This window comes from Orcinus orca, chromosome 1, assembly GCF_937001465.1.
Source record: "Orcinus orca chromosome 1, mOrcOrc1.1, whole genome shotgun sequence".
NCBI lineage: Eukaryota > Metazoa > Chordata > Mammalia > Artiodactyla > Delphinidae > Orcinus > Orcinus orca.
In genome coordinates this window covers 31,836,060-31,857,805 of record NC_064559.1, presented here as the reverse complement: position 1 = coordinate 31,857,805, position 21,746 = coordinate 31,836,060, and the positions used below count along the sequence as shown (strand labels likewise).

The window sequence follows — 21,746 nt, the reverse complement described above, 5'->3', positions numbered from 1 at the left end:
CACAGGGATTTCCCAAGACCACACCTTGCAATCCACCGCTAGGACACAGCCCCAGGAAGCTGGATTCCAGCACGGGGCAAGGGCAGGAAGCCCCTGGGTGCAGAGTCCCCGCCCTCCCCCAGCCCTGCCCACCGGGCGAGACGAGGCGAGCCGCAATGGTGCTGAGCCACGGCTGCTGGCGAGACACCATCTCTGGACAACCTCACCTGCAGATCGACCTGATAGAGAGGGTCCTTCAGGGCATCAGGGTCGTCTTCCTCATCATCCTCGTAGTAATCCTCCTCTGGAGAGACACCAAGCCAGGGAGGGTCAGGGCGCACAGGCCCCGGGGGGCAGGCAGCACCCACACGGCTGAGGTCAAGGGGTACACAAGCCCATGGGACGTTCCCTGGGCGCCCCGCTCTTGGTGCCGGCGTGCACGGGGCTGGCCTCGACGCTCACCGTATTTACTCGTGGCAAGAATATCGGACAAGAGCTGGCCCGCCAGGCCGTCCTCCTCGTCGTCGTCGTCCTCCTCCTGGTCGTCCCACATGTCGCTGGAGTCATCTGCACGGGGCCGAGAAGCAGCTGCAGCACGCGCACGCGTCTCCCTCCCACACCCAGACCGGCCGGGACACAGAAGCCCCGCGGGCCCCAGTGGTAGAGGACCTGGCCAGATCCCCCCACCAAGTCCGACTGGGGGGAGAGAACAGGCCGAGAGGCTCTGCGGAACAATCGGAGCCAGAAGCGCTGGCCTCCTGGCCACCCCCGAGGTGCTGCAGGCAGACCCTGGAGATCAGCCTGGGCCGTCGGGGACTCTGCCAGCCAGCCAGCCAGCGATCTGCAAGCCCGGGGCCTGGCTGCCAACCCAGCCTCCAGGGAGGGCGGGCACCTTGGCTCCACTCTGCGGGGGCAGCCTGGCGCGCGGCGTTGGCCTCCGTGACGCTGGACAGCTCGCTGATGATCAGCTTCAGGATCTTGACCAGCAGGGGGACGCTGGTCCAGCGCTCAGGGTCTGGAAGGAGGAGGAGGCTCCACGTCCCACTGTCCCTGGGCCGCTGCCCCGCGAGGCAGTGCGCCACACCTCCCCCGGCTCTCCACTGCCCAGCCCACACCCAGCCCTGAGGCACGATGGAAAATTAAATAGCTTCGTTCTGCGCCACGCTACAGGAGTTTAGAAGTCAGGAGAGATGAGAGATTTCGGGGACCAAAGGAGACAGGCTTTGCCAGTAAAAAAGCCTGCAAACCAGCGACCTGCACAGGGTGGAGCACTCCGGGCCCTGGGACTTGCAGTTTGAGAAACAGCACAGGTGAGCGCAAACCTGCAGTTAAAGAAGGCAGCTCCAGGGCTTCCCTGGTGGCGCAGCGGTTGAGAGTCTGCCTGCCGATGCAGGGGACACGGGTGCAAGCCCCGGTCCGGAAGGATCCCGCATGCCACGGAGCGACTAAGCCTATGAGGCACGACTACTAAGCCTGCACTCTAGAGCCCGCGAGCCACAACTACTGAGCCTGCGCTCCGCAACAAGAGAAGCCACCGCAGTGAGAAGCCCGTGCACCCCGCAACCAGAGAAAGCCTGCGTGCAGCAACGAAGACCCAATGCAGAAAAAATAAATTTAATTTAAGATGGTAAGTTAAAAAAAAAAAAGAAGGCAGCTCTGCGCTCTGCCCACACATCACGAGTCACAAGCCAAAGGTAATCAGACACAGAGACACGAGAAGTGGGCATCCAAGGCCCAGAATGAAGCTGGATGCCGGGGGTCCCTGTACCTGGGACTCTTGTCCACTTGCAGCAGCAGAAGGACCCACGCTCTGCTCCACTGTTCACCTGGGGTTCTCTGCCGCTTCTTATCAAACCCATCACTAACAACCATGTCTTAACCCCCTCCCAGCCCAGGTGTCCTGAGCCCCGGGGGCGGGGTGGGGTGGGGGTGGCAGTGCGTGTGTGTGAGGGGAGCAGTGTCACCCACTCTTGGCCGCCTTGGAGCGCGTGCGGGTGCCCTCGTCCAGGCTGTGGATCTCCTCCCCCTTCACGCGGATGTCCTGCAGCCGCTTGTCATCCGCGTTGATGCCGTGCTGAAGCAGCTTACACAGCGCCACAGAGCTGGCGAGGAAGAGCCAGAGAGGGCCGATCAGCTGCCCCCTCGGAGTGCACCCCAAAGAGACAGGCAGTTACGTCCCGACACTTGGAGCATGCAAGTGCTTTCACAACTAATTAGGGCACAGAAGAGAGTCTGGCTGCAAAGGGGATCTCGTGTTCCTACGGACGGTCGGATGAGAGCTGTCCTTGAACAAAGCCGGAGCGGGTGAGCAGCACGACGACGTCCGCACCAGAGGGAGTGTGGGGTGATGAGACGCCGTGGACAAAAAGTCAGAAAGCTGGGTTTGTGAAGAAGAGGAAGCCGCCAGCAGCACTTGGCTGGCTGAAGGTGCGGGCAGGGGAGGGTCTCTAGCCAGCAGAAATCAAACACACACGCTCTACCTGTGATGACTATCTTCTGGGAATTTCAAGAGGGCAGCTACTTGAATATACAGTTTAGCCAGAAAGAAACAGAGGGAAAAGGAACGCAACGGGCAGCTGGGTAGCTCAAGTCAGGGGAAGAGGCGGAAGGCCCAGAGGAGGAGGACGCGGCCCCACCTGACTTTGCCCTCGTACTGCCCGTAGAAGAGGTGCTGGCGGCTGGTCCACTCGGCCATCACGAACTCCAGGGCAGGCTTGCCGGTGGGCCCCGGGAGGCTGCACAGGAACTCCAGGAGGGGCTCCAGCTGGGTGTGCACCAGGTGGGCGAACACCATGATCAGGGACTGGGGGGACAGGAGGACACCTGCTTCAGGGACTCAGGCAGCCAGGCAGGAAACAGAGGGCAGCGTGGCCGTTCCCTCGCCAGCGTCTCAGGGGCTGGGGCCGTCCTACCTGCATGACGCTGAGCGTCTCCGCCTGCTGCATCTTGCTGAGAATGGCACGGAGAATCTGGTCCAGGTTCTCCCCCAGCTCCCGCCCCGCCTTGGAGATGAGGGTGGACACGAGGCGGCCCACGAAGGCGGCAGTGAACTCGGAGGTGCGGGGGTCCAGGAGCTGGCTCACCACCTGCATCACGTACCACAGCCCATTGTGGCCCTGCTCGTCATGCCACTGGGCCACCTGCTCCAGTGTCACCGACACGTAGGCCCGCAGGCACTCACCACCATTCTAGGAGACAAGGGAGGGGACTAGGTCAGCCGCGGGCACACAAGCCCTCCGTCTGCAGGGTCTGGGGGGCTCATCCCGCCGGAGTTGGGGCCTCGCCGTTGCAGACACAGGCGCGCACCACCCTGTCTCTGCTGTGCCGCATCGGTTAGCTCAGAAACGCGCGCTTCTCATCAAAGGGAGAATGGACACGCAAACGGAGTTTCAACCGTAAAGCTCTACCTCTGGTACTGAGAAAACAGCTAAGACACAGCAGTGACTGGGGGGACTGCAGGTCTCTGTGAGCATAAAGCAGCCTCCCACCAACCACGCTGCCTACAGGTCTCCAAAGGCCGGTCCCTTTGCTGACTTCGTTAGTCTGTACGTCTATAAGCTCTTCCGCCGCAGCAACACCCAGACACAGAGAGCAGGATGGCTGGCACTCACACCTCTGAGACGCACAGAACGTCTTGGTTTTAGCAGTCGGAACCCTGCCTGGGTCCTCTGGGTAAATATGGATTTGAGGGGTTTCTATCTCAAAGGCAGGAAATGGTGTCCAACTGCTCAGCCTGCTGCACATGCACCGCGGCTCAGACACCTGCGTGGTGATACCTGCGCGGAGATACCTGCATGGTGGCGTTGTCATCCGTGTGGAGGGTGCACTGGGCCACAGCAGGGAAAGCCTGGCAGATAAGCAGCTGGGAGAGGGGGGGCTTCGTGTTCCGCACGACCGTGGTCAGGATGTCAATGGCCGTCTGCAGGAGAGAAGTCAGGCTTGCCTCTGGGGTGGGCGGAGGGGGGCCCAACAAGAAGATCCTTACTGTGGGGAGCCCACCCACCAACCCAGAGACACTCATAATGAAAGGTGCGTTTCTGGAAGAGGAAGACAGCAGAGGGTACTCTCAGTCTCCTGGCGGCAGCTCATCACATGAGAAGCCATGGGGGTGGGCGGGGGCGGAGGTTGACTGGACAGCCAGGGACAGTGTCATCACGGGACTGTCCAATCACCGAGGGCACCTTGGGAACAAGAGCTCCCTTCTGAAAGCCTCGAGAACCACCCACTGTCCTCGTGGGTGAAGCAGCCCAGGAACATCACCCCGTGAACATATCACACTGCTGGTCGGCGTCAGCGGGGTGGGATCTCGGGGGGCTCGTGCAGGGCTCGCGCGTGCTCTCTCATCCCCACCCCGGCCCCGTAACGACTGCCGTACCGCACAGAGCCCCGCAGGGATCTTGTCTGCTGGTGCCTGCATGATGCTGACCAGGGTGGGAATCAGCCTCATCTGCATGGGGCCCTGGCAGGCTTCAATCTGGGACAGCTCCTTGAAGATGTCCTGAGCCAGCGAGGCGACCACAGGATCTGAAGTGGAGAAGGCAACATGAGTCCCCCCACCTGGTGGTCTGTGTGTGCTTCTGCCTTAATGCTGCCTGTTGTTTGGCCCTAACCGAAGTGAACGACTTCTGCTTTGTTGTTTTTTTTTTTTAGAAATTTCATGTAATGTCTGAAACATTTATACTAACATATTTCCATACAAATAACCCAAAGAAAGTTTAGTATTAGTTGTTTTTTGTGTTTGTTTTTTTATACTGCAGGTTCTTATTAGTCATCAATTTTATACACATCAGTGTACACATGTCAATCCCAATCGCCAATTCAGCACACCACCATCCCCACCTCACCGCGGTTTTCCCCGCTTGGTGTCCTTATGTTTACAACTTCTGCTTTGATTACACATCACTGACCCGGGACCTGCTGGGGCCACCGGAGTAACCTGAAAAGCAGGGAGAGCTGCTAGCTGTCTGGGAGACAGCATGTGTGTGATCTCACGAAGTCAGGGACGAGTCAGCAACAGCTATTCCTAAAACAAAACCTGCCTCTTTTTCTGGGACAAATCTTTAATGTCTGTATTCTTGTGAAACTTGGACTGATTATGAAAACAAATGCTTAAGGGGAAAAAACGCCCCCACTGATACTTTGTTAAGAAGACATCAGTCTCAGAAACTGCCCAAGTACTGACTCTTCCCAGGTTCCCACGTGTCGACGAGGACCACGTACTTCTCCCGGGGGTGGTCACCGCGCACAAGAACTCCCGAAGCCATCAGAGGGCAAAAAAGGTAAAGCCTTCCAAAAGCAGAGGCTCGTGAAGAAATGCAACTTCAGCTCGACCTGCTTTGTGTAAGAAAAATATAAAGCCCTCCTCTACCTAGCATGAGACAACGTATGCAGTGTGCAGGGCACTAAGACACACGTTAGAAGTTCACCGCAGTGTTGTCCGTAATAGACAAAAACTGTAAACAAGCCAGAGGTCCATGAACAGAATGGGTAAATAAATGACGATATTTATGGAATAAATACTATGTGACGGGCGGAGAGAACAAGGACTGTCTAAGAGTACAGTGTGGAACCCTCCTTAGGACACATTTTTAAGTGAAAAAACGAATTGAATAAAATGTTTAGAATGACATCACGTTACATAACCAACCCCCTTCCAAGCTTCAATACTCGCTCTTCAGATACAAATGTCCTCAATATTTCTAATACACACTGACTGCAGAAAAACTTAAAATGCAGAAAAGTATTAAAGGAAAAAATACACCTGTAATTCCACCACCTGGAGATAACTACCCTTAACATTTTGATGCATTTTCTTCTGGTAATTTCTCTATATACAAATCCACACATACATCCTTTTCTAAAGCAAAACCAAAACTTGTAGTTATACTCTACGCATTTTGGAAAACAATCTATTCACTTACTACAAGGTGAGCGCTTCCTCATGGCTTTAACAATTCCTTTGAGGTTTGATTATTAACGGCTGCACAGCATTCCATTTTATAGATATAATTAATTAACCTCTTACTGTTTCCAAATTTTTGCTACTATAAAAAACACGCAATGAACACCTTATTCATAAACCTTTCCATGTATCTCCTTCTTCACTTTTCCTTTTCTAGTTAATAGTTCTAGGCCTCTTCTTTTAGGAAGCTTTTGATTTAGTTGCTCAATTCCCTTACTTTACTGTCAAAGTCCCAGATTATACGTCTTGCTGGTTAGCTTTCTTCGTTATCTTTCTTCCCAGTTCTTACAAGACAGCAAGAGTTACAGGCATACGTTCTCCGCTGTTTAGTGCTGCTTGATCTATAGCATGACACTACCCTCGCTAATTCAAAGTCACATTCTTTGCTTCTAATGCTAAGACCATTAGACCCAGGGAAGCGCTCACGCGATCCCCGCCCACTCGCCCCCCACCCGCCTCGCGCATACCGTTACTGTACTTCAGGAAGATGGCGATGGTGAAGGGGCAGATTTTGCTCTCCATGCTCGCTGTGAACTCTGGGTCTACCGTACAAACGATGCACAGGGTCTCCATCACCAGGTTGAGGACCTCTGAGCTGAACTGAGCCGCCAGGTGAATTAAGCCATCCAGGATGCTGGGGAGGAAGGGCTGAAGCACGTGGGTGCTCTCTGAGACTTTCAGCTGGTCACAATAACTGGAGAGCAAGAAATAAGCAAGAGCTACTCACCAGCGGGTCCCTCAATTCCTGGTTTTTCCAATCAGCATTATGTGTTACAGCATTTTCATGTGAAGCTTTATGAAGCTACTTCTAGAGCTCATTAAGTTTTTATATCTTTCTGTGGCTTTTTTTTTAGAACTAGTACCACCATCATTTCTACGTTTTCTAATTTATTTCTGCTTTGGTCTTTGTTATTTCCTTTAAAATTTCTTTCACCCCTCTATTTCGTTTTGAAGCAAATCCCAGTCATGGTTACATCCAAATTATTAAGATATTAAGTCAAATGACTTATGATTCCTCAGACCATTGTTTTAGTCACATTCCTAAGATATACATATAATTTTCCAAACAGTGTTTTTAAATCTTTTCCAATACAACTGTTATTTAGTAGGAGACTATTTTTTAACTTCCATGTTACAAAGATTTTATACTTTTTGGAGGTTTTTTTTTTGCATCCTAAGATGAGATCAATGTATATAAACATTTTACACATACTCAAAAAACTGGTGTACTATTTGCAGGGCTTAAAAGTTTGTTTTCAAAACAGAAACAGACTCACTGACTTCAGAGTACGAACTTATGGTTACGGGGGTGGGTGGGAGGGATAGACTGGGAGTTTGGGATTGACATGTACACGTGGCTATATTTAAAATAGATAACCAACAACGACCTACTGTATAGCACAGGGAACTCTACTCAATACTCTTTTAATAACCAAGATGGGAAAAGAATTTGAAAAAGAATAGATACATGTATATGTATAACTGAATCCCTTTGCTGTACACCTGAAACCAACACAACATTGTTAATCAACTAAACTCCAATATAAAATTAAAATTTAAAGATTTAAAAAAAGGAAGTTATATTTCTTAAAAAAAGTTTGTTTTCTATACACAGTTCTACCTTATTCGCCTCTTATTCAATCAATAAATATTTACTGGGTGCTGCTTACCATGTCCAATGGGATACAATTATTAAAAATATATCATCTAAGTCTTTACTTTTGTTATTTTCAGAACGGTAATAAAAGTCAATAAAGGGCTTCCCTGGTGGCGCAGTGGTTGGGAGTCTGCCTGCCGATGCAGGGGACACGGGTTTGTGCCCTGGTCCGGGAAGATCCCACATGCCGCAGAGCGGCTGGGCCCGTGGGCCATGGGCGCTGGGCCTGCGCGTCCGGAGCCTGTGTTCCGCAACGGGAGGGGCCCCAGCAGTGAGATGCCCGCGTACCGCAAAAAAAAAAAAAAAAAAAAAGTCAACAAAAACATTGTTTCTCTATGTTAAAAGAACCTACTGCAGAAACAAGGCCCCCAGACCCCAGGTTCTCAATAAATGGTTTTTCTTAACTTAATTTTTAAGTGTCTTACAATCATATTATTTATATCAGCTGCTGGGTTCAAAGGTCCACAGTGACTAGTAAACCTGCGGGCTTAGATCTCACATTTGTTCAGATTCTTTGTTTTTTGGTCCATAACATCCTTTTTTTTAAGCCACACCTCACGGCTTGCGGGATCTTAGCTCCCCAACCAGGGATCGAACCCAGGCCCTTGGCAGTGAAAGCGCCAAGTCCTAACCGCTGGATCGTCAGGGAGCTCCTCATCTATAACATCTCTATGTTCAATGCCACCGTGCTCTAATCTAACTCCTCCTTAAGAGCTGGCTCAGCATCTGGCCGTGGGCAGCTCTTGGCTCGTCAGACTAGGTTCTGCATCCATCTCCACTGGGACTGAGTTGTGCCCTACCTCTTCCCGCTGCTTCTCATTCTAAGGGTTTACAGAGTCTGGGAGACCACAGAGTGCATCATCTGGCCACATCATATGGGATCTTCTATGCCATGCTAAGGAGGTTATTAGACTTTATCCTGGAAGCCAGTGTATATCAAAGTTTTTTTTTTTTTTTTTTAACAAATTACTCCTAACACCTAATCTCTTCCTTGCCCTACCCCACAGTCTTCAGGGAAAACCGACATCCCAGGAAAATGCTCTATATTTATCCTGTGGCGTCACGGACCGTCCAGTATACTCTGACTTTCTTCTGGGTACCTGTATCCCAGAGTTCGAAGAGCACAACCAGAGCCATGAGTTTTAATTTTCAGGCACAAGAAGCTGAGCACACGAGCCAGGGCAGCCACAGTGGAGAGGGAGGAAGGGAGGAGAGGCGAAGGCACCAACCCTGGCAGAGAGCTGGCATCTCTGGGAGTACAGACCTCTATCTTTAGGTATAAGATCTAAAGGTACATGATCTGTACTTTTACTATAACAGGGACTACAGGTAGGGTAGGCCTGGAGGTGGTAAACAGTAAGCTCAGTAGTGGATGTGTTAGTTTTCAGGTGCTTGTAAGATACCCATCCTGGCACAGCCAGTAAGCACATACATTAATTTGGAGCTCTGGAGAAAGGCTGGCATAAATATGACTAGAGAAATGAGACACAAGTGGAAGTATGTGTCAATCAATATCTTGTTTCAGAAATGGTTTAAGGCAGTTTGCAATAATACATACACTACGATACGAATGAATATATTAAAACTGGGGTAAAAGAAAGAAAAGCGAAGGTGGTACGATGACCAGGAAAGGGCTGCTGGTGACATGAGAACGAGCACTTCAATGACATGATGAGAATATAAGCCAGACTGAAACTGGCTGGAAAACAAGAGGGAAAGGGCCAAACGGAGAATCCTGGCTGTGAAAGAAAGCACAGCTAGCAGCCCTTCACAGGAAGCTCTTAACCTGGGGTCTACTCTTCCACACATGATGTAAAATTTTATAATCAGGTATGAGTGTCCATTTCTTTGCTGTGCACGTTCATGGCTTTTGTCACTTTTCCAGAGACAGCTGTTACACCTTTCCAGAAAACCAATGCCCATGTAGTCAGAGAATTGAAAACTACTAAAAAAAAGAGCGTTCTCTTCACATATTTTTTGATTATAAGAGTAATATAAAATTTAAACAATCTTGAAATTTCTTTAAATTTAAATTCTTCTCAGCTTTACTGCGGCGTGACCGACCTATAAAATGGTTAGCTATGTCCACTGCGGTGACTGGACGTACATGCACAGCGTGAAAGATTTCCTACGTCCAGGTCATTGACACGGTCCATCATCTCAGATTTACCTTCTCCTGGGTGAGAACACTAATTTCTACGTCCTGTTACACGATGCAGTCACCATATGTCACGTTAGATCCTCAGCCCTTGGTCATCGGACCGACGACAGCGTGTACCCTTTCATCAATCTCTCCATGTTCCCCACCCTCAGCAACCACCTTCCTGCTCTCCTTTACAATGAGCTGGGCTTTTTAAAAGATTCCACATATAAGTGATACCATGCAGTATCTGTCTTCCTCTGTGAGGCTTATTTCACTCAGCACCGTGCCCTCAAGGTCCATCCACGCTGCTGCAAACGGCAGGCGTTCCCTCCTTCTCGCAGCTGAGTTATATTATGGTCCACCTAATACTCACACATCTCCTCCATCCACTCAACCACCGATGCACACTCAGGTTGTTTCCATGTCTCGGCCACTGTGAATAATATTACAATAAACACAGGAGTGCAGACACCTCTTCGAGATCCTGTTTCCATTTCCTTTGGATATATACCCAGAAATGGGACTGCTGGATCAAATGGTAGTTCTATTTTTAAATTTTTTTAGGACCCTCCATACTGTTTTCCACAGTGGCTGCACCAATTTACATTCCCACCAGCAGTGCACAAGGGCTCCCTTTTCTCCACACCCTCACCAACCTTGTTATTTCTTGTCTTTTTGATGATAGCCATTTTAACAAGTTTGAGGTGGTGGCTCGTTGTGTTGTGTTTTTTTTTTTTGCGGTACGCGGGCCTCTCACTGTTGTGGCCTCTCCCGTTGCGGAGCACAGGCTCTGGACGCGCAGGCTCAGCGGCCATGGCTCACGGGCCCAGCCGCTCCGCGGTGTGTGGGATCCTCCCGGACCGGGGCACGAACCTGTGTCCCCTGCATCGGCAGGCGGACTCTCAACCACTGCGCCACCAGGGAAGCCCTCATTGTGGTTTTGATGCGCATTTTCCTGATAACTAGTGATGTTGAGCGCTCTTTCATGTACCTGTTGGCTATCTGTATGTCTTCTTTAGAAAAAGTGTCTATTCAAGTCCTCTGCCATTTTTAAAAATCAGATTATCTGCTATTGAGTTGTATGAGTTTTTCATATATTTTGCATATTAACTGCTTATCAGATAAATGGTTTGCAAATATTTTCTCCCATTCAGTAGGTTGCCTTTTCATTTGGCTGATGGTTTCCTTTGCTGTGCTTTTTTAGTTTGACGTAGTCCCACTTGTTTACTTTGGCTTTTGTTGCCAAATACAAAAAAATCATTGCCAAGACAAATGTCAAGAAGTTTAACTTTTATGTTTTCCTCCAGGAGTCTTATGGTTTCAGGTCTTAGGTTCAAGTCTTTAATTGATTTTGAGTTGACCTAAGTATATGGTGTAAGATAAGGGTCCAGTTTTCCGAACATCATTTATTGAAGAGACTGTCCTTCCCCCACTGTATGTTCTTGGCTCCTCTGTCATAAAATAATTGACCATATAAGTGTGGGTTTATAGCTGGGCTCTCTGTTCTGCTCCACCGATCTCTGTGTCTGTTTTTATGCCAATACCACACTGTTTTTTGATTACTGTAGCTTTGTAATATAGTTTAAAATCAGGAAGTGTGATGCCTCCAGCTTTGTTTTTCTTTCTCAAGATTGTTTTGGCTATTCAGGGTCTCTTGTGATTCCGCACAAATGTTAGAATTGTTTGTTCTTCTATGAAAAATGCCACTGGAATTTTGATGGGGTTGCACTGAATCTGTACATTGCTTTGGGTAGTTTGGACATTTGAAAAATATTCATTATTCCAATCCATGAATATGAAACATCTTTCTATTTGTGTCTTCTTCAATCTTTCATCAATGTCTTACAGTTTTCTGTGTATAGATCTTTCACCATCTTGGTTAAACTTATGCTTACGCATTTTATTGTTTTTGATGCAATTGTACAGGAGATTGTTTTTTAAATTTCTCTTTGTGATAGTTCACTATTTCTTCTTTTCTTTTCTAATTGCTCTGGCTGGGACTTCCAGTACTGTGTTGAATAGGAGTGGTGAGAGTGGGTACCCTTACCTTGTTCTTCATCTTAGAGAAAAAGCTTTCAGCCTTTCACTGTTGAATATGATGTTAGCTGGGGGGGTTGTCATATATGGCCTTTATTGTGTTGGGATGTGTTCCTTCTATACACTTTTTTGAAAGTTTTTGTCATGAATGAGTACTGAATTTTGTCAAATGCTTTTTCTACATCTATTAAGATATTCATGTGATTTTTAATTTTTCATTCTATTAATTGGTGTATGACATTTGTCGATTTATAGTATGTTGAACCATCCTTGCACCCCAGGGATAGATCCCACTTGATCATGGTTTGTGATCCTTTTACTGCGTTGAATTCAGTTTGCTAGTACTGTGTTGAGAATCTCTGCGTCTATATTCATCAGGCATACTGGCCTGTAGTTTTCTTTTCCTGTAGTGTCCTTGTATGGCTTTGTTATCAGGAAATGCTGGCCTAGTAAAATGAGTTTGGAAATGTTCCCTCCTCTTCAATTTTTTGGAAAGAGTTTGAGAAGGAATGGTATTAATTCTTCTTTAAATGTCTGTAGAACTTACCAGTGAAACCATCTGGTCCTGGGCTTTTGTCTTATGGGAGGTTTTTGATTACTGACTCACTCTCCTTGTTAGTTATTGGTCTGTTCAGATTTTCAATTTCTTTATGATTCAGTTTTGTTAGGCTGTATGTTTCTAGGAATTTATGCATTTCTTTTAGGTTATCCAATTTGTTGGCATACACCTGTTCACAGTCGTCTCTTATGAACCTTTGTCTTTCTGTGTTATCAGTTGTAAAGTTTCCCCTTTCATTTCTGATTCTGTACTTGAGTCTTCTCTCTCTTCTTTTTAGTCTAGCTAAAGTCTGTCAATTTTGTTTATCTTTTCAAAAAACCAGCTCTTAGTCTCACTAAATTTTTCTAATATTTTTCTGCTCTTTATTTTATTTATTGCTGCTCTCATCTTCCTACTGCTACCTTTGGGCTTAGTTTGTTCTCTAATTCCTGAGGTATAAAGTTAGGTTGTTTGAGATCTTTCTTTTTTCTTAATGTAGGTGTTTTTATCTATAAACTTCCTTCTTAAAACTCCTTTTGCTGCATCCCATAAGTTTTGGTATTTGTATTTTCCATTTTCGTGTGTTTTAAAATATCTTTATTATTTTTTAAAATTAATTTATTATTTATTTATTTATTTTTGGTTGTGTTGGGTCTCCATTGCTGTGCGTGGTCTTTCTCTAGTTGCGGTGAGTGGGGGCTACTCTTCACTGCAGTGTGTGGGCTTCTCATTGTGGTGGCTTCTCTTGTTGTGGAGCACGGGCTCTAGGCGCACAGGCTTCAGTAGTTGTGGCATGCGGGCTCTAGAGCACAGGTTCAGTAGTTGTGGCTCACAGGCTTAGGTGCTCTGCAGCTTGTGGGATCTTCCCAGACCAGGGCTCGAACCCGTGTCCCCTGCATTGGCAGGCAGATTCTTAACTGCCACGCCCCCAGGGAAGTCCCTCAGAATATTCTTAGATCTCTCTTTGAGTTCTTTGATCCACAGGTTGTTTAGAAGTGTGTTGTTTAATTTCCATATATTTGTGATTTTTCCAGTTTTCCTACTGTAATTGATTTCCAGTTTCATCTCAACGTGATCAGAAAAGATACTTGGTATTATTTTAATCTTAAATTCATTAAAACCTGCTTCATGACTTATCCTGGAGAATGCTCCATGCATGCTTGGGAAGGATGTATGTTCTGTTGCTGTTGGATGGAATGTTCTGTATGCTGTTGGGTCCATTTGGTTGAAAGTATAGTTTAAGTCCAACGTTTCCCTATTGATTTTCTGTTTGGATGAGCATATTCATTGTTGAGGGTGGGGTATAAATCTCCTGCTATTATTGTACTGTTGTCTATTTCTCCTCTCAGATATTGATATTTGCTTAATATATTTACGTGCTCTGATGGCAGGTGCACATATATTTATAATTGTTGTATCTTCCTGATGAATTAACCCCCTTATCATATAATGACCTTTGTTTCTTGTTACAGCTTTTGAATTAAAGTCTACTTTGATAAAAGTATAGATACCCTCACTCTCTTTTGGTCTCTACTTACACGGAATATCTTTTCCCATCCCTTTACTTTGAGCCTATGTGTGTACTAAAACCTATAGTCTCTTTTAGGCAGCATATAGTTGGGTCTTCTTTTTCAATCCACTCAGCTACTTTGACTTTTAATTGGAGAATTTAATCCATTTAAAGTAAGTTTTGATAAGTAAGCCCATTTTATTAACTGTTTTCTGGCTCTTCTGTAGTCCCCTGTTCCCCCGACCTTTCTCTCTGGATGTCTTCCTTTGTGAATGGTGATCTTCCGTGGTGGAATGCTTTGACTCCTTTCTCTTTCTCTTTTGTGCGTCTATCATAGATTTTTGCTTTGTGGTTACCATAAGACATTTTATAGATATGATAGTCTATTTCACACTGACAACTTAACTTTGACTGCATACAAAAATTCTACCCCTTTATTCCCTTCCTTTAATGTTTCTGATGTCACGATTTAACTCCTTTTATACTGTGTATTCGTAATGATAATCATAAAGTATTTAGCTAGTTATTTTTAACACTTTCATCCTTTAACCTTTATACTAGAGTTAGGTGGTTAACACACCACCATATTACAGTATCAGAGTATTCCGAATCGATTATATACTTACCTGTACCAGTGTGTTATATATTTTCACATTATTAATTAGCATCCTTTCATTTCAGCTTGAAGAACTCCTCTTGGCATTTCTTGTAAGGCAGGTCTAGTGGTGAAGAACCCCTTCAGCTTTGTTGTCTGGGAAAGTCTTCATCTTGTCTTCAGTTCTGAAGGACAACTTTCCTAGCTAAAGCACTCTTGGTTGGCAGTTTTTTCTTTCAGCACCTAGAATATATCATCCCACTGTCTCCTGGCCTGCAAAGTTTCTGCTGAGAAATCTGTTGCTAGCCTTATGGGAGTTCCCTTGTATGAGAGAAGAGTTTTTTCCTCTTGCTGCTTTGAAAATTCCCTCTGTCTTTGATTTTAGATAGTTTTTGCTACATTTTGTCTTGGAGAAGATCACCCTGGATTGAAATTTTGGGGTGATATATTAGCTTTGTAAGTAGGAGGTACAAGTCTCTCCTCAGATTTGGAAAGTTCTCAGACATTATTTCTTTAAAAAGCTTTTTGCCCCTTCTCCCTCTCTTCTCCTGGGACTCTAATAATTTGTAGACTGCTTCTCCTAAAGATATCCCATAGTTCACATTTTCTTCCTTCTTTTTCATTGTTTATTCTCTATCCTCCTCTGACTGGATAATTTTGAAGGTTCCGCCTCCTATTTCCAGGCTTTTCCTTCTGCCTGATCCATTCCGCTACTGATGCTCTCTACTGCATTTTCCATTTCATTCTCTGTATCCTTCAGCTCCAGAATTTGTTTGGTTCTTTTTTATGATTTCTCTCTTTGTTGAACTTCTCGTTTTGTCTGTGAGTTGTTTTTCTGATTTCATGGAATTGTCTTTCTGTGTTTTCTTGTAGCTCACTGAGCTCCTTAAAATGGCTGCTTTGAAATCCTTTATCAGATAAATCGCAGATCTCCACACCTTTGGGGTTGGTTACTGGAACATTACTGTGTTTCTTTTGTGATATCATGCTCCCTTGGTTTTTCATGTTCCTTTATGTCTTGCACTGCTGCCTGCACATCTGAAGTAGCAGTCACCTCCTCCAGGCTTTACTGACTGACCTCTTCCAGGTGTCCCATCTTGGATTGTTTTTTGCTCCAGTGGTGTGCTAGAACTTCTCCACTGGGCTTGGACTTCGACAAAGGCTCTCTCATCTGTGGGTAACTGTCTCAGTCAGTGTTCTCCAGGAGGCCCTGGACCACGTCAAGATCCACAGCTGGGACCGAGGTCTGTGTTTCTATTATCTGACATACAGGTGGGGTGAGATTCCCCCTGGGTCCCTTGGTGTACAGTGCCGATGACAGAACCAAAGCCAAATGGGGCTGTACCCGGGACTATGGTCAGTAAGTCAGTGGCTGGGATGTGCACTTGTCTTCTCAAAACAGCTCTCCTTGTCCTTAGATGGCACTGAGTTTGACAATCTCCTCGCTTGGACAGATGCCAAATTGTTGTTGTGGGAGGGATAAGAGCGAGGGACATCTTATTCAGACATCTTGCCGGCACGCCCCCCTGCTCCCCCCTCCCCCAGCAATGCTTTCTAAAGACATATAGTAATGCCAGCACCTCAATCTCTGCTTCAAAAGGTAAGGAGGTAGCGCAGGCAGGTGGAAGGTGAACTCTGCGTTTTTAGGGTTTCAAGCAATTCTTAGGATTCAACTGAGACTCTGTAAGTTTGGACTTGAAAATACTCCTGAAAACATCAATACTCCCTGTGGTCTGAGAAGGAATATAAATAAAGGACTAATAGAGCTACTAGTACACTAGCTGTGAGAAAGAGAGGTAAAATTGGGAAAAAATAAGCAGTGTTTCCAGGCTACATTATCCCAAATTTGGTTTCCAATACAGAGGCAATCAATCAACCCAATGACGCTAAGCCTGCTTCTACGGCCCGCTGCTGTGCGACCCTAGGCAAGTTAGTTATCTCTCGGCGCCTCAGGTTCTGCTTCTCTGTAAGACAGGGAGTTGGTCTAGATGATTCCAGAGCTGGAGTGAATTGAAAAGGAACAAGGAGTAAAAGGGAACAGGATGTATCCGGGACTCACAGAAGCCATGTTTCTGGTATGGTTTCTTTCCCTGTCCTTCCAACAGCCATTCCGCGGGAGATCTTCAGAAATTTCCAAGCAACATAATCCACTGGACAACTGCTGTTTGGGACTTCTACCCTGAGCAACTTTCTCTTAAAACAGTTTCCGTTGTCCTAAGGTGGCGTACTCACCCCCAGATGGCTCTCACTGCAGAAATTCGAACTGATGGGGGTTGTGTATCATGAAGACCACTAACTGTTGCCTGAAGAAACTGCTGGATCAATTCAGGGGACATAGCAACAGTGAACCGACTGGCAGCCCAAAGGGCCCGGCCCAAGAGGAAAGGAGACACTGGGAGGAAGAGAGAGCAGTTAGAGGCTGAACAATACAAGTTTCTGCTACTGCCCACCCTCCTCCCCACCACTATTCCTCAGTTTGTTGCAGTAACTGGATACCACCTAACATACATAACGTAATGGAGAGAAAAAGCATGATCTTGAAAGATAAAAGCAAATGTATGACCTATGGCACAGAATCATTTCCCTAGTTTCACTTTTCACTATTTGCAAAGTACATTTTGAATATTCCTAGACTACAAAGCCCCCCACCCTTGTTCCCACCACAGCTCTCACCACCCCTTACCACACTACTAGTCAGTCCTCTAGATGTCTTCTCCACTGCCAGTTTTTTCCTACTCTTGGACCACTATTGGAATACTGTAAATTATAGCTCTGTCATGCTTTTATTTAAAATGTCAGCAAATTCCATAGTCTACCAAATAAAGCCCATCTAAATTCGCACGGCATTCAAGGTCCCCTCAGATCAGTGACTCTAGCATTACCTCTCATTTCCCTTTGTGCCTTCCAAACGCAGGCACACACCCCTCCCTAGGAAGTCAACATCTTCCTTTGCCATTTCTGTGCTTTGTTTATAAGCCAACACACTCACCTCTCCTTGCATTATCTAACCGATCTCTTGGGCTGAAGTAATCCTAACTGTCTCTGCCACTTTAAGCCCATGTCTTTAGCTTTCTAACATGACACAAATATATGTTTTGATATTCTAGGCACTGGTGTAAGGATTACTACCCCTTGCCTATTATAAGATGCTTGAGGACAGAGACTATACTTATTCAGCTGTTATAGAGCTTAAATTAGTTACCTGTACAATAAACATTTAGTTGATGGAACCTATTCAACAGAACCTAGCAAACGGTGCCAAATAATTACATACTAATTCATGTAATGGAGAGCACCATCCAAGAACACCTGCAAGTCCCCAAAGTTAAAACTGTTTTCATAGCAATACCAAGACATTATTTGTCTTTTTTCATTCTCATTCCTTCTCGAGTATACGGTGGAATTTTCCAGAGGTTACTGATGTGTGACACCATGGCTCTGACAGCTAATGGAACGTATGCTTGCATTTCTTATATTTTGAAAGCTTTTCAGTTTTAATTTCTAATATGTTAAATACTGCTACATGTGACTCACAAAAAAATCTCCTTGGGATCACTGATAATTTTTTAAAGTGTAAAGGGGTCCTGAGACCAAAAAGTTTGAGAATGGCTTGTACAGAAAAGCTTTGCTAGGGCAAGTTCTACAAAAAATGTGCTGGTGAGTTTGAGAAATTCCAACACTGTCATTCAACACGTGATTACACTATGTCCATTAGGTGCCAGGCACTGTGGGGCAAAAGGATATATTAGACGTGGCTTGTACTCAAATATCTTACATTCTAGCAGGAGAAAGAAAACATATTTGTCAACCACAACATAACGCAGCACGTGGTCAATGCAGAATCAATAGGAACGTGCTCAGTGGGTCCGGAGCTCTGGATGCTCAACCATCTTAATTCTGTGACTCAGGCCTGAGATGCCCCATGACAGCTGGCCTAAGGAGAGGTGGAGAACATTTTCCAATGGCTTAAGCTACCCAGAGGGCATCCTACGGAGAGGAAGCAGTGAGTGCACTGACACGGCCTCGACGACGCAGGGGTCCCACGACTTAAGTACTCAAGGAGGAAGCAGAGACAGCACTGGGGGCTCTGAGGGTAAGAACAAGGCACGGAGATCGTCACACAGAGACAACGCCGCCTCTCAGCCGCTGCCCTGCGCTGCTGAGAAGTCAGGCTCACGCAGTCGAGGCTACTTTTTAAGGCTAGTAGTGAACGTGGACATGGGAACGGACATTTAATCATGTAGACAGAAGAGGTTGAGAAAACTGACAAGAAGCACACAGGAAGGATGAACCACACACAGGCTGCCTGAGGGCGTGGGGACTTTGCAATGACAGAGCTTGCAGCAGAGTTCTCAAGGCAGAGCAGCCAAATCTGCACTCTATTCAGACGCCAGAAAACACCCGGGACTTGAGCGCTGACTGGGAGAACAGTGTGAGAGAACAGCATGAAGAGCTATGAACAAGGCAATCCTAGTCTCTCAGTGGGTGAAGCTTGAGTCAAGGTCTCTGGGCAGTTCAGAGGTTCAGACGAGCTCAAGCTTTAGGGTGGAAGAAGAATGGTCACCCCGAGGTTTACCTGCCCAAGTGAACAACAGAACTGAGCTGATGGTGGGCCTGAGCACGGTGCTGAAACCTACCTGAGAGGTTGAGGTCCGCGAGGACGACGTTGGTCAGGAAGCCATGCATGTCGAAGGGGATCCTGCCACTCTTCACGCTGTCGGTGACGATGGACTTCACCGAGCCGAGGGCCAACATGCACGCCTCATGGATCTTCCACCTGCCAAAGGGACACCACAGCCTGGTCACACACACCCACGGTCAAAGCGACAGACGCTTGAGGGAAGCCAATTCAGGAAAGGGCGTTTCAGCACAGCCTGACCCCAAAGTGCATTGAGCTGCTCTTCCGATCTAAACCTATAACTGAAAACGGTGTAATTTAATAATAACACGTTTTTCTAATTAAAAACAAAGCAAAAGTCCTTCCTTTCAAACCTTTTTAAAATGGGGTAAAAGCATCTTAGCCAACTGTTTTAAGGATGGGAAGAACTGCTTTAAAACAGATAACGCAAAGCAAGGACACGCCTGCCTCCGACCTGATGCCCAGAGCACGTCCCTCAGTGGGACACCCGCCGCCCACTCTCACCAATGTCCGGTGCCGCCATTCTTGGTGTGCTCAGCTTCCTGTAAATGCCGAGTCGCTGCGGCGGCCAGGGCTGCTGCGCTCTCATTCTGGAAATCAGTGGCCACAGCCTGGTGGGAGGAGAGGCGCTAACAAATGTTTCTGTGCAAATTAAACTGCAAGCTTCATTGCACACTGAATGGTTCCAACTCCTTCCCATACACACGGCTGAGCCCAATTAGGTACACTCAAAATACAGCCCCTAATTATGTTAAGGTCTCTACGGTAAAGCAGTACCCATATTTCCGCAGTGCCCAAGCACTGTGAAGCTCACAAAATGGACAGCTCCCTCTGGCTACATTCAGCAGAGCCTAAGTGGTCAATGAGAGACTCAGCTCTGGATGGCAGGGGACCAGATATTTATTCTCTGGGAGCCTGACTGTGGAAATACAAGGCTAATCTACTAGCTGAAACTTGGCGTGGTCTTTCCTAGGTGCCTTAGAAACACCGCAGGATAACAAGGAGCGCTCACCAACAATGAAACAACGAGAACAGGCCTCGCACCTGACAGGCGGCAGGTGGCAGCTTCTTCACAGACCCTCAGCCTAGAGACAGTCCTGGGCTCCAGTCAGAGCCAAAGAAACATGAGCAGCCACCTGGGTGTCCAAGCTCTCGGCAAGTTTTTTTAACTTGCCAACGTCTAGTTTGTGCTACAGCTTCTTGCCGAAGAGTGAATGAAACTGAGAAGCTCCTGATTCAAGCATCCTTACTCATTAGAACACTATCCTCTGCACAATTCTTACACCTAACATCCACACGTAAATCAGAACCGGGAGCAGTGACTTTGGAACTCCGGACTCTCAGACGTCACTCGAGATGCTCTTCTTATCCCCCAAAAGTCTACGACAAAGTCACCCAACAACACTGCTCAGCTTGGGTTAGAGATCTGGAAAGAAGAGGAACGGCTCAGGATCATCTGGCTGAAGTGTCAAGGTGGCCCTCTTACCAGCAACAAGTCCTGGGCTGCGATCCTGACAGTGTAGGAGAAGGTGTCATCATCTTCATCTTCCACAAACTGCTGGGGGTTGGCTGTCCACACTTTGATCTGAAAGGACAAGGACGTCAGGCTTCCCTGAGGCTCCCGTCTGCTCCCCTTTCCATCCACACACTGGAATGGCTCAGCCTCTTGTTCTCAGCTTGAACAGAATGCTATTCTCTTTGATGCAGAGAAGCGAGCCCTTTAACAAGCTAAGCAGCAAAGGCCGCTGCAGAAGGTGGCTGACTGCTGGCCCCTCCTACTGTAGGTGGCTGTTACCCCCAGATACGTCAATTTGCTGAGTCTAGTAGGTCTGATGGGCATTTAATGGAAAATCATGTCCACCCTTGTGTTGTTCACACGAGACAGGCATTATCATATTTTTTAATGCTCTTTTCTGGTCTAATGGTTCACCAACCAGGCTAATGATCTGAACTCTATTACATCTCACTATTTATAGAGAAAGGTAGGCTTTTCTGGCTATCTGGGCCTTTGGTTGGCGGTCCTATAGATGTAAAAGTATTAGTACTCTGAAAGCCCAATTACCTAGTGCAGGAGTTGATAAAACCCCAACACCCGGGGATTCGGCAACATAATGACATCAGAGCTTTCTAGACCCTCCCATGAAGTTACTCTTCAGGTGTCTATTCTTCAAAATCACTTGGTCGCCTGACTTAGACCCCACATGCAGGCTGCACTCTCTGAATGCAAGCCGGTCACTGTCTCCCATACGTTGTTACCTGCTCCTCGGTGATCTGCATGTATAGGATGAGATAGTAAATCAACTCAGGCAAGGCTTTCTTGACGGTGCTTTTGAATTTGCTATTTTCTAGGAGAGCATGGACAAATTCAAAAATGCTAAAGACGAGATTTTCAAAGCCCAGGACTTCACCTACAGGAAACACACGAGAGAAGCTTTTAATGACAAGAAGCAAAAGGAAAGCACAGACGCTGGAAAGGAACCACATCATCTCTGTAAGTTAATGAATAGTTAAAGCACTTGCTAATTATTATTCTCCAGGGAATGGGAGAAGGGGCTGAGGAGTCAAAGAAAGGAACTTGAGGCTATTAAGTACTCTTTGGCTTTTCAAGTAAAAGAATCAGGGAATTCCCTGGTGGTCCAGTGGTTAGGACTCAGCGCTTTCACTGCTGAGGGTGTGGGTTCAATCC

The 21,746-nt window shown here is 46.8% G+C and overlaps 1 protein-coding gene across 2 annotated transcripts in view; it reads right to left on the bottom strand.

The window, feature by feature from the left end:
* The window catches only part of IPO9 (importin 9), a 46,037-nt gene that overhangs the window by 1,082 nt on the left and 23,209 nt on the right, over positions 1 to 21,746 (bottom strand). For both annotated transcript variants that reach the window (XM_004285396.4, XM_033415938.2), the window contains exons 10-23: positions 21,317 to 21,468; positions 20,547 to 20,645; positions 19,565 to 19,671; positions 19,059 to 19,198; positions 16,654 to 16,813; positions 6,409 to 6,635; positions 4,355 to 4,503; positions 3,770 to 3,898; positions 2,892 to 3,167; positions 2,616 to 2,782; positions 1,948 to 2,081; positions 872 to 994; positions 442 to 546; positions 207 to 283 (exon numbers count right to left, since the gene is read on the bottom strand). In XM_004285396.4, the coding sequence (XP_004285444.1) occupies positions 207 to 283; positions 442 to 546; positions 872 to 994; positions 1,948 to 2,081; positions 2,616 to 2,782; positions 2,892 to 3,167; positions 3,770 to 3,898; positions 4,355 to 4,503; positions 6,409 to 6,635; positions 16,654 to 16,813; positions 19,059 to 19,198; positions 19,565 to 19,671; positions 20,547 to 20,645; positions 21,317 to 21,468 (2,045 nt within the window). The remainder of the gene's footprint in view (positions 1 to 206; positions 284 to 441; positions 547 to 871; positions 995 to 1,947; positions 2,082 to 2,615; positions 2,783 to 2,891; positions 3,168 to 3,769; positions 3,899 to 4,354; positions 4,504 to 6,408; positions 6,636 to 16,653; positions 16,814 to 19,058; positions 19,199 to 19,564; positions 19,672 to 20,546; positions 20,646 to 21,316; positions 21,469 to 21,746) is intronic.